The sequence below is a fragment of the Pollachius pollachius genome (genome assembly GCF_949987615.1).
Source record: "Pollachius pollachius genome assembly, chromosome: 12".
In the NCBI taxonomy this organism is placed as follows: Eukaryota; Metazoa; Chordata; class Actinopteri; order Gadiformes; family Gadidae; genus Pollachius; species Pollachius pollachius.
This window is the reverse complement of record NC_136945.1, coordinates 19,312,006-19,324,596: the sequence shown is the minus strand read 5'-3', so window position 1 is coordinate 19,324,596 and position 12,591 is coordinate 19,312,006. Positions and strand designations below refer to the sequence as shown.

The following is a 12,591-nucleotide window of genomic DNA, read 5'->3' as shown; positions in this document are numbered from 1 at the left end:
GGGGGTCCATAGTGGTCTGCAAGGTTCTCTAGGGGTCCATAGAGTCCTTCAGGGTACCGCCGAGTGGTCTCTGGTACTGTGGATCCATACTGGTCTGCAGGGTTCTCCCCGGCGTTCTCTGGAGTTCCAAAGTGGCTTGCAGGGGTCCCTCCAGCGGACTCTGGTTCTATGGATTCATACTGGTCGGCAGGGTTCTGTGGGGAACCATAGTGGTCTGCAGGGTTCTCTGGTGTTCCACACTGGTCTGCAGGTTTCTCTGGGGTTCCATACTGGTCTGCAGGGTTCTGTGGGGATCCATACTGGTATGCAGGGTTCTGTGGTGTTCCATACTGGTCGGCAGGGTTCCCCCCAGCGGTGTCTGGCGTTGTGACAGAGCAGTCCGTCAGGCGTCTCCTGGCAGATCGTGTGCGACCTCTTCTCTCCTCCAGGGGAGCTTCAGGGTTGGAGATCCTGTGAAGAAAGGCAGGAGTCGATTTTTCAAACCTTTAAACTCCAAAAGTGCTAAATGTGTGTAGCTAGTGGGGTCATGGGGTCGTGGGGTCATGGCTGTGGACCCTACCTGAGGGAGAGGTGTCGATGGAGGCGTGGCTCCGGAGTAGTAGGGCTGCCATTGGCCAGGCGGTCACACAGCTGCAGCTGGCCCAGCTGCTGTGGCAGGCTGGGGTTTCCCAGGCAGGCTTCCAGGGGCGGGAGGACCTGGCTGGGGGCGGGGCTACCAGACCACCCAGCAGGGAGAAGAAGAGCTTAGTGAGGGTGTGACGAAGAGGGGATTTCATCAAGGATGACATAAGGCATGGCAACACAGCACGCCTGAACCACCAGTCTCTGAGAAATAAAGTATCATCTCATCGTCCTGGATACATTTTCTATGACAATTAAGAACCATAGTATCTAAAATAATTAGAATATAATGTATAGTGTATTGTATAGCGTATATATAATGTGTATTTTCCTTAAAATCGAGTAAAACATTAAAGAAAAACACCGGACCAAAAAAAACAAACTGCTAGAACACGAATGACCAGCAGAGGGAGCCAGTGAGCCGAGGAGCCCCGTTACCTGGCCGCGCTCTTCGTGCTGGAGCGGTTCTTCTTGGTCTTCTGGAAGGGCTGGTCCAGGCTGGACTCCGACCAGGGGGAGGGCTGGATGGGCGGGGCCTCAGACTCGGGGGTGGAGGAGAAGCTCAGCATGGAGTCCAGCCCCGGGGAGCCCGCTCTCCTGGGCGTGAACAAGCCTGGAGGGGGCTGGCTTGGGCTGAGCAGGCTTGGGGTGCGCCTGATTTGCGCGTGGTGGCTCAGGGTGCGTCGGATCGGCGTGAGCTGGCTTGGTGTGCGTGTGACCGGCGCGGGAGGCTGCGAGGCCGCGGGGGAGGACAAGAGGGAGGAGCTGGCGGCGGAGGGGGGAGACGACGCGGGGAAGGCCTGAGGGAGGGGGTCCCGGTCCCGACCCGGAGGTCCTGAGGACGGCGGAGGAGGAAGCGCCTCTACGGGAAGGATGACAACGACGTTACCACGACAACCACTACATCAACGCGGGTCGAACCCTCGTGGCACAAAAAACTGACATCCAGTTCATGAAACGAAGTGTACAACGATTTGTCCCATTTCGGTGGCATTCCAACTATTCCATGTTCACTGCGCCGCGGACAGAATCCGAAGGAACAATATGCGGTACTGACATCAAAATGAGCTCATCGAAATCATACCTTCATCAAGGGTTGGTGAATCCGAGAGAGAACTGTCGTCTGAATTCCCGAGCTCTGGAAAGTAGAATACTTTGTTTCAACAACACTGGGACGGATTTTCACGGCATTTATCAATTTATTTGACGTAATGAAGTATCTAAAATAATATAGCCTACAGAAATAATCAAATAAAAGAACCTAGCATAAATAAAATAACATAATTAGTTCCAGGGAATATTTTTTTTGTCTAAAATCTTTGAAACAAAAATGTAAATAACATGTTTGCTTTCTTTTGATGCAAATTTCAAATGTGGATAAAGTGTATTCCAAAAGTCCATCTTAAGGGCACTTTAAAACATGTTTGATTGTTAAAGTCCATCTTAGGGGCATTTTAAAACATGTTTGATTGTTAAAGTCCATCTTAAGGGCACTTTAAAGCATGTTTGATTGTTGAAGACCATCTTAAGGGCACTTTAAAACATGCTTGATTGTTAAAGTCCATCTTAAGGACACTTTAAAACATGTTTGATTGTTAAAGTCCATCTTAAGGGCACTTTAAAACATGTTTGATTGTTAAAGTCCATCTTAAGGGCACTTTAAAACATGTTTGATTGTTGAAGACCATCTTAAGGTCACTTTAAAACATGCTTGATTGTTAAAATCAATCTTAAGAGCACTTTAAAACATGTTTGATTGTTAAAGTCCATCTTAAGGACACTTTAAAACATGTTTGATTGTTAAATTCCATCTTAAGGGCACTTTAAAACATGTTTGATTGTTAAAGTCCATCTTAAGGGCACTTTAAAACATGTTTGATTGTTAAAGTCCATTTTAAGGGCACTTTAAAACATGTTTGATTGTTAAAGTCCATCTTAAGGGCACTTTAAAACATGTTTGATTGTTGAAGACCATCTTAAGGTCACTTTAAAACATGCTTGATTGTTAAAATCCATCTTAAGGGCACTTTAAAACATGTTTGATTGTTAAAGTCCATCTTAAGGACACTTTAAAACATGCTTGATTGTTAAAATCCATCTTAAGGGCACTTTAAAACATGTTTGATTGTTAAAGTCCATCTTAAGGACACTTTAAAACATGTTTGATTGTTAAATTCCATCTTAAGGGCACTTTAAAACATGTTTGATTGTTAAAGTCCATCTTAAGGGCACTTTAAAACATGTTTGATTGTTAAAGTCCATCTTAAGGGCACTTTAAAACATGTTTGATTGTTAAAGTCCATCTTAAGGGCACTTTAAAACATGTTTGATTGTTGAAGACCATCTTAAGGTCACTTTAAAACATGCTTGATTGTTAAAATCCATCTTAAGGGCACTTTAAAACATGTTTGATTGTTAAAGTCCATCTTAAGGACACTTTAAAACATGTTTGATTGTTAAATTCCATCTTAAGGGCACTTTAAAACATGTTTGATTGTTAAAGTCCATCTTAAGGGCACTTTAAAACATGTTTGATTGTTAAAGTCCATCTTAAGGGCACTTTAAAACATGTTTGATTGTTAAAGTCCATCTTAAGGACACTTTAAAACATGTTTGATTGTTAAATTCCATCTTAAGGGCACTTTAAAACATGTTTGATTGTTAAAGTCCATCTTAAGGGCACTTTAAAACATGTTTGATTGTTAAAGTCCATCTTAAGGGCACTTTAAAACATGTTTGATTGTTAAAGTCCATCTTAAGGACACTTTAAAACATGTTTGATTGTTAAATTCCATCTTAAGGGCACTTTAAAACATGTTTGATTGTTAAAGTCCATCTTAAGGGCACTTTAAAACATGTTTGATTGTTAAAGTCCATCTTAAGGGCACTTTAAAACATGTTTGATTGTTAAAGTCCATCTTAAGGGCACTTTAAAACATGTTTGATTGTTAAAGTCCATCTTAAGGACACTTTAAAACATGTTTGATTGTTAAATTCCATCTTAAGGGCACTTTAAAACATGTTTGATTGTTAAAATCCATCTTAAGGGCACTTTAAAACATGTTTGATTGTTAAAGTCCATCTTAAGGACACTTTAAAACATGCTTGATTGTTAAAATCCATCTTAAGGGCACTTTAAAACATGTTTGATTGTTAAAGTCCATCTTAAGGGCACTTTAAAACATGTTTGATTGTTAAAGTCCATCTTAAGGGCACTTTAAAACATGTTTGATTGTGCCGTTCAGGGGGGGGGGGTTTGAACTCTTACCTTGGAGGGGAACATTGAAAGCAGGCAGAGGTGAGGAGCGGCCATGTTGGAGCCGGAGCCGGAAGGCCGTCTCCTGCAGCTCCTTCACCCTCTTCTCCTCCCGCTTGCACTGCTGCAGCCGGCTCCTCCTCACCGCCTTGTTCTGGTGCTCCTCCCGGCACAGCCGGCGCGCCGCCTCGTAGATCTTCAGCTGCAGGGCCAGCTCCGAGTCCACCAGGTTCAGAGGGGACTCCTGCTGCCCGGGCCAGACGCACACATCAGCAGCACATTGTGGGGGTAACATGTTGAGGATAGTGGTGGTAACATGTTGAGGATAGTGGTGGTAACATGTTGAGGATAGTGGTGGTAACATGTTGAGGATAGTGGTGGTAACATGTTGAGGATAGTGGTGGTAACATGTTGAGGATAGTGGTGGTAACATGTTGAGGATAGTGGTGGTAACATGTTGAGGATAGTGGTGGTAACATTTTGAGGATAGTGGTGGTAACATGTTGTAGATGGTGATGGTAACATGTTGAGGATAGTGGTGGTAACATGTTGAGGATAGTGGTGGTAACATGTTGAGGATAGTGGTGGTAACATGTTGAGGATAGTGGTGGTAACATGTTGAGGATAGTGATGGTAACATGTTGAGGATAGTGGTGGTAACATGTTGAGGATAGTGGTGGTAACATGTTGAGGATAGTGGTGGTAACATGTTGAGGATAGTGATGGTAACATTTTGAGGATAGTGGTGGTAACATGTTGTAGATGGTGATGGTAACATGTTGAGGATAGTGGTGGTAACATGTTGAGGATAGTGGTGGTAACATGTTGAGGATAGTGGTGGTAACATGTTGAGGATAGTGGTGGTAACATTTTGAGGATAGTGGTGGTAACATGTTGTAGATGGTGATGGTAACATGTTGAGGATAGTGGTGGTAACATGTTGAGGATAGTGGTGGTAACATGTTGAGGATAGTGGTGGTAACATGTTGAGGATAGTGGTGGTAACATGTTGAGGATAGTGATGGTAACATGTTGAGGATAGTGGTGGTAACATGTTGAGGATAGTGGTGGTAACATGTTGAGGATAGTGGTGGTAACATGTTGAGGATAGTGATGGTAACATTTTGAGGATAGTGGTGGTAACATGTTGTAGATGGTGATGGTAACATGTTGAGGATAGTGGTGGTAACATGTTGAGGATAGTGATTGTAACATGTTGAGGATAGTGGTGGTAACATGTTGTGGATAGTGATGGTAACATGTTGTGGATAGTGATGGTAACATGTTGAGGATAGTGGTGGTAACATGTTGTGGATAGTGATGGTAACATGTTGTGGATAGTGATGGTAACATGTTGTGGATAGTGATGGTAACATGTTGTAGATAGTGATGGTAACAAATTGATGGTAACATGTTGTGGATAGTGATGGTAACATGTTGTGGATAGTGATGGTAACATGTTGTGGATGGTGATGGTAACATGCTGTGGATAGTGATGGTAACATGCTGTAGATAGGGTTAGTCTCTGGGGCTGAAGGGGACCGTTACCTCCTGTCCGCGGGGGATGCTTTGCACGTCCAACTGAAACGAGGCTCCGATCCGCCGTCTGACCTTGGGGGGCGACTCTCCAAGAGCCAGGGGGTAGTCTGCTGACAGCTCGCCTGTCAGCTCCTAACAGGGAACGGGTCAACACGCCACCGCTCATTATTCAACCGGAGCGGGCTGGCTGGTAACCGGTGGGTTGCTAGTTTGATCCACGGCTCCTCCTAGCTGAGTGTTGAGGTGTCTCTGAGCAAGGCGCCGACGTGTGTGTATGTGTACATGAATGGGTGAATGTTAGGCAATATTGTGAAGCACTTTGAGCGGCTACTGGTTAGAAAGGCGCCGTTAGAAAGTCAATTGACCGTTTAAATAGAAGTATACGTAGAGGATTTGGCCAGTGTGTAGGGGCCCCTGGTTAAGGGTCGTCACAGTCTATGCCGAGAAGTGAATCAGCCCTGATTTCGGTTCCTCTCCTCCATGGTGCACACGTGTTCTGAGATCAGCCGGCTGACAGCCTTTGTAATCCAAACAAGGCTTCAGCAGCCCACATAGTTGTATCTCTGTTCTGTTGCGTAAGATCATATGAACTGCCCTGGCCAGGTAGTTGTCTCCCATACTTGTGATTTTGAACAGTCACTGACTTGGAGAAGGAGAGACAAGAGATAGAAATCGAACCGTTGAAATGTCTTCAATCTGAAGAATCTTATTCAAGACATGTTGAGGCATACCAGATTTTTGAGGGATCTGTTACACAATATTGCTGCGAGTATCACCTTTCACAAGCTACGTTCCACGGCTCCCATTACTATGTAACAGGACATACCGCGTCACCGAACCAAACCCCCACGCACGCACGTCCTGCACTACCACATTTAATTCAGTTTTCATCCGAGTGGAGTCTAAAAACCCCCCCCAGGATTTGAGCCATGCTCCAGGTGAAGTGTTGCCCACGGTCTCCCTTACTCTCCGTCACTGGGGCGTTTGTCATGAGATCCTTCCATTAGCAGCTCGGCGTGTCCGAACAGGACCGCCCCACCCCCGCCATCGACACGCCAGCGCAGTATGAGAGGTTTCTCCTCCTCAGCCGCTAAACGTAACCCAGAGGTCCCCGGGGCGGGATGAGGGTCTTCACATAGCTGAAGAGCTGCAGATAGGCACCCGAGTTCATTTGATTTGTTTTAGCTGTTGTAAGCTGGATTCCTCACTTATAAGTTAGTAAGAATATATGCATGTTGAATTTAGAACAAACCTTCCTGAGAATTGTATTCAGTAGAAGCCCATCAGTGCTTCTTTTATGGATTAAATGTAACTTTCACTATCTCACTGACCTAAATGAGAGATATTGTTAGTGGGTGCTTGTCCAGAAAATACCAAACAGAGATACTCGAGGCTTTTCAAAAAAGGCAGAGAAGGACTTAAAGATCCTTCCTATAAAGAAACCAAACCCTGTCATTCAGTGCAATAACTTCCTCTATCTGTAAGCAATACAAGGAAGAGTTTGTGCATGTGGAAGAATATCAATTACACTTCTCTCTCTCCACAGGACACAGTAGAAGGGCTTTAGTGTGGCCCACAGCCCTTGAATGTGTATCAGCTTGCCTGATGACTGTACATCCTGTGCAACCGTTTTGGACGAGCAGATCAAACCCACTAACTGTATCCAATCTGCCTTCCGTTTCACTTTCCCCAGCGCGGACTGTCAGGTTTACTCACGGCCTCTCGGATGCACAGCTTCTTCAGCTCCAGAACGCAGAGCTGCAGCCGCTCCTGGAGCGACTGGTGCTTCAGCTTCATGGCCCGGGTGTGGGTGGTCACATCCTTGGTGGTGGTGGTGGGGCTGTCGGAACCTGGAAGGGGCAACCGCAGGACGTCAGAACGGGAACACTTCATCACATGAGGATGAAGATGAGGAAGGAACTTTGAATCTGGGCCGAATGGGGGTGTGAGGATGTGCTTATTGAATGAATCTCACCAGTTGGTTTCGTTCTGACAACTAAATGGTTGAAAAAGTGAAAGAAAAAGTATTTTAGTCAAATCTTTTGTGTGACTTTTTTGAAAATGTTTATTAATAGATGACAACTTAAAAATAAATGTTGAAGTAAAGCGATGGCTCAAGTTAAGTTATGAAGTTATACACCGTCTGGTTTCATTTCCTCTCGCAGTAAACTGTCTCACTAGGATAATCTGTCTGGCTGAAGCTGGCCGTCTCCGGTGACTAATGGCGTTTGGATTATCAGATTTAAGACATCATTATATGAGGTTCCACCTCTACTGGTTCTGCCATCACCGTGCCAGGAACAAAGGTGTGACAGACAAACAGAAACCCGTCTGGACAAATGCCTTGCTCAAAGGGTAATTCCTCATTATGGAAGGCAGGGCGATGAGCTGGACAGCTTAACAAAAGAACTCATAAATGAAAAATCCAGTCTATACTAATCGTCCTGGGATCAAAGTCTGTCACAAAATCCATTCAGTAGAGGTCCCTCAAAAACTAACCAAGGCTTCTGACTGGAGATAATTAAGAGGTTGCTGTTGCTGGTAAATATGAACCAATTCCATACCGATATGTCAAACATATGCATCCCAGGAATCCCATGGCAGTGAAAAAAGTATTAAGCACTTGTTACATTTACTCAGGATTCCATTCTCCCTGTTGGTCAGGGTGCATTGGCAGGTCTCTAGAGTTATTGTTTACTTCAACGCACAAAGACACATTCAGAATAAGCAACAAATACCATTTGTTGCCGTCACAATGGGCTGCGCGCATCTCCACTAAGGCCCTGCCCAGCTAGAACTCTCATATGACAGCCTTCCTCCCTCTGACAGCCATAGAATCACCGGCTCCCCAGTGTCCCAGATTACTACCAGGGTCAGACACAGGACGGGCTGCGAGGAGTGGACGTGTGGCTAATAAAGATAATATTCATGTCAATATTGTTAACACAATACTGATATGGAAATGTCATACGGACTGTTTCGCCAAGAGCATGGAAAAGTGTGTTAGTTAGTGAGTGAGCGAGTGAGTGAGCGAGCGATCAAAAGTGTCCATGTTGCTTTAATAAGTAGAATTTGGATTCATATGCTGAAAACATCCTCCCTTCAAAACAATACAATCAAGGCCGCCTCAGGTCTGGCCTTGAGTCACGGTGGAAGGTGCCACTGTGTGTATACGAGGTTAACCCTCGAAGGAACACGACCGTGGCTTTGGGTTGAGCGGTCTTACCGGAGTGGAGGATGATGCCGCTGTCCGTGTCGCTCATCTCCCCGTTCCCCTCCATGGTGGGATGTCCTGGTCGGTCAGGAGAGGAGACACAGGCTTCTGGCCCGCCTCACCATGCCCTGTCGAGGCTACAAAGTCAGCCCCCGGTTTCCCAGAGTCACGGTTAGTTTGTCTACCGGCACCGCATGCCTGGGAACCAATGAAAAGAGACAGAGTACTTATTTTAGCACCCTTCTTTTGTGAATGATTTGCTTAATGCAACCCTTTGAATCTACCGGCTCCAACTGATTTACGGCCCCGTCCTGCAGGCAGAGTGAATTAAACAGAGTAGGGAGGTATGCATCACCACAGGCAAAGGCCCACAAGTCAAATCCGATGCCTTTTGACCTCGGGCTCACGCGTGTCAAAACAACATTCCCAAGGCTCATCAACACAGACCAACATGGCTCCTTCCTCCTGGTTGTCCTGTTTGATGCTCCGTGAGTATAACTGTATCAGAGTTCTGGTCATGTCGGGGGCGCCCCGGTGCCTCACAGGTTAGAGCACGTACCATATTGCGGTCGGCTTATCTCAGGAGGCAGAGCGGTTGTCCTGTAACCGAAAGGTTGCTAGTTCGATCCCCAGCTCCTCCTAGCTGAGTGTTGATGTGTCCCTGAGCGGGACACTTAACCCTAACTGCTCCTGACGAGCTGGCTGTCGCCTTGCATGGTTGACTCTGCCGTCGGTGTGTCAATGTGTGTATCAACCGATGTAAGTCTCTTTGGATAAAAGCGTCTGCTAAATGCCCTAATTGTAATTGTAATATTGGCTCAGTGCTGATCGCGACGACCTGAGTTTGAATCTGTCCCGTGGTCCTTTGCTGCATGTCCTCCTCTCTATCTCCCATACCTTCCTATCTATCACTCTATAATAAAGCATAAAAATGCAAAAAAAAATAACCTCTAAAGAGTTCTGGTCATGTCTGTTGACAGTAGAAATGTCAGATTGAGCGGATTGATCTAACGATGACTGGTTTCGCTGGGCGAGCGGTTTAGGTCATAGTCTACCCAGGAGTGAGTACACACGTCTGTCACTCTTTACAGTCTGAGCAGTTTCCTGTGACTGCTTGCCCTGAAACTCTGACATCACCTAAGCGCCGCTATCTCAGCGGCAGCGATAACACCTGACTGTTACGATGCGTGAGACATAGCTCAGGGAAAAATAGACTTGAGGAACGTCAGGTTGATTATTAACCGCCTCCCTCCATGGTTCTGTGGCGAGCTCAGACTGAGTGTCTAGGCTCAAGCCATTGTTTGGGAGAATCACTTCGCCCCCCCCCCTCTCCATTCATATGGCGGAATCAATTGTATATTCTACAAGTCAAGTTTAACTAATTAACTAACCAGATTTAAAAGAAAGCAGTGATTCATTCAAATACCAAAATGTATTTTCTATTATCTATGAGATGTTTCTTTTAGCTTGTGAAGCCAGTATAACTTATGATTTTTGATTCTGTAAAGTAAAAAGAGTAAATAGTGATTATAAACACATTTACACTGGGGTCACTTCCATAAAAAAAACAAAACTAAAAGTACACTAATACTAAAGACATGTGACAGTGAGTCAGCTAGAAATGTGTTCAGATAGAAATGTACTGAAATGTACTGTTAACGCCACGGTTTCTCAAATCAATTTATGAACAACTGTATGAAGCACCAAAAAGCACTTGCCTAGGAGCTGTGGTTGATCAACATGAGCGAACCCACTTAGACTCACTCACTGCTTCCCTCAGATCCTCCGTTGCTTTGCATACAATACAGACAGTGAGCTAATGCCAGCTCGAACCCAAACCCCACTGCCTCTACCCACATGAAGACAGACACACACACCAGCAAGGTTATCCCATGGAATACCAAAACAAGAGGCACTTACATTAAAGAGAAGGGTAGGGTCAGAGCACCATAGATACAGCCTCCTGGCTCGGTCCTGCCTAGCATAGAGTGTGAGTTGTGGGAGGATGTTGGGAGACTCACCTACTCCGATGACTCGCCCACTAGGAGTGGCCCTGGGTCAATCTCAAATAGCTCAGCTGTTGTGTTTGAGCATGAAACACTGTCAACATTAACCGAGATAATGACACATTTCATTTCACTCCCTAGTGCGGTGAAATGTGAAACCGCAGGAATTGCTTGGCGGCGCCATTAGCGACTGAAACAGGGGTACTTGAATGATAAGTATGCCTTCACACCCATGAGCCAGAGCAGGGAAAGCATCTCACAGTGTGAGGTTAATATGTGTTTACCAGCCCGGTGCTACTGAATATTGAGGAGCAGATAACAACCAGAGCTACTGCAATCTGTGAGTTTATTTCCTTGATACCGGTGTATCTCAAACTATCAACAACCACTCAATCCTATTGGCACTGACTCGCTAGTCACCTATTCCCCCCCCCCCCCCCCACCCCAGGTCGTAGGTCAATCTTCTTCATTTTAAAAGGCCAAGACAAAGGAAGCTTGTATTCCGTTCCCTCTTTCTGCAGCTGCTCAGCCAATCAACTGTCAGCAGAATATGCAACGCAAAATCTACTGCCATCTCCTGGACTTCACTAAGTGACCTTTTAGTGAACTGGAAACTCAATCGTGGAACGAACCATCGCGGACTTCAGTTCTGTTACGATCAAAGCACATCATTTATCCCCGCCGTTTGAAAAGCGCAGAAGCAGGGCCGTCCATTTCACCAACACCACGGCCACGCCGTCGTGTGGCGTCCGCACAATTCACGGCGTCCGCACCTGCTCGGCCAGCGCCTCGCTCGCATTCACTGGGAATCCTCATATTCATTCCGGCTTTCCAGGAATGTCTGTGCTCAAGACCCTCACAACAAGGCCCCGTGATTCCCAGACACGTCTCGGGTGACATGGCACCAGAGCGAGGGCCGGCTGCACACACTCTGGACGGACTTCTCCTCCCTCAGCTCAAGATCCAGGCCGGTGAAAGCCCGCTCGGATGAGTGCTGGGTTCATCGGACAACATGAACAGGTTTCAGCAGGCACTAAGGCTGATCAGACCCTCATTGTATTATCCCCCGGTTGGGTTACTAAAGAAATGGTTAAACAAGAGTTGGTCTTGCATAACATTTTCTATAGAAACACCTGATGGGGATTTTATTTCTCTAAATTAGCCTAATTTTATTTAGGATTCAGGAGTCAACAAACAAACTTTGACCTCCACAAATTTGCTTTGGCCAAAACGGTGAACATTATAAATAGGCTCACGCAGAACAATAAGATGGAGGAAGAAAATAAAACTTGACTTTGTGGAACGCTCTCTAGACTGTGTGGAACCCTCTCTATACTGAGTGGAACCCTTTCTAGACTATATGGAATTCTCTCTAGACTGTGTGGAACCCTCTCTAGACACTATGGAACCCTCTCTAGACTCTATGGAACCCTCTCTAGACTCTATGGAACCCTCTGACTACTTCACTAATCCCATTGTGTCTCGTGAGGCATACAAAAGGCACAAATTTGGCCACGACTACAAACCATGGATTCTTCCTAAATGTTGGATACAGAGGGGACTTCTGCATACCCTACATGTGTGTAAATGGGTCTGAGGGAGAAGGTACAGCCTCCAAGAAAGGCTTGCATGTGATAAATGTATTCTGCGTATTTTGGGGAGGCGATTTGCAGAAGAATCAAAATAGAATGTCGGGGGAGTAGCGTTATGGAATGTGTCCCCACCCTGCCTCACAGCAGGAACACCGTGCCTGCTCAGTCACCTAGGAGTCTGGCCCCGCACCACCTAATCTTCTGGGAAGAAAGGGGCTCAAGTATGGAGTCTAGCTACTGCATTAGAACGTAGCTTTAGTTTGTGGCCGTCATGGTTGGCTTATGCGAACCAGGAACCCCGAAGAGACGGAGGGCATTGTAAATGCATTAAAATGATCGGGAAAACATTCTTTAAATATTCCT

At 45.7% G+C, this 12,591-nt stretch overlaps 1 protein-coding gene across 1 annotated transcript in view; it reads right to left on the bottom strand.

Annotated features, from left to right (window-relative positions):
- Positions 1 to 10,609, bottom strand: part of LOC307083744 (innate immunity activator protein-like) — a gene marked incomplete at its 3' end in the record, with an annotated part of 11,546 nt that extends 937 nt beyond the window's left edge. Inside the window, exons 1-10 of the mRNA XM_079747695.1 lie at positions 10,551 to 10,609; positions 8,643 to 8,767; positions 7,392 to 7,412; positions 7,133 to 7,266; positions 5,426 to 5,548; positions 3,890 to 4,124; positions 1,706 to 1,759; positions 1,060 to 1,483; positions 560 to 712; positions 3 to 450 (exon numbers count right to left, since the gene is read on the bottom strand). Of these exons, the coding sequence (XP_079603821.1) occupies positions 3 to 450; positions 560 to 712; positions 1,060 to 1,483; positions 1,706 to 1,759; positions 3,890 to 4,124; positions 5,426 to 5,548; positions 7,133 to 7,266; positions 7,392 to 7,412; positions 8,643 to 8,697 (1,647 nt within the window). The 5' untranslated portion in view covers positions 8,698 to 8,767; positions 10,551 to 10,609. The remainder of the gene's footprint in view (positions 1 to 2; positions 451 to 559; positions 713 to 1,059; positions 1,484 to 1,705; positions 1,760 to 3,889; positions 4,125 to 5,425; positions 5,549 to 7,132; positions 7,267 to 7,391; positions 7,413 to 8,642; positions 8,768 to 10,550) is intronic.
- Positions 10,610 to 12,591: the final 1,982 nt, after the last annotated feature.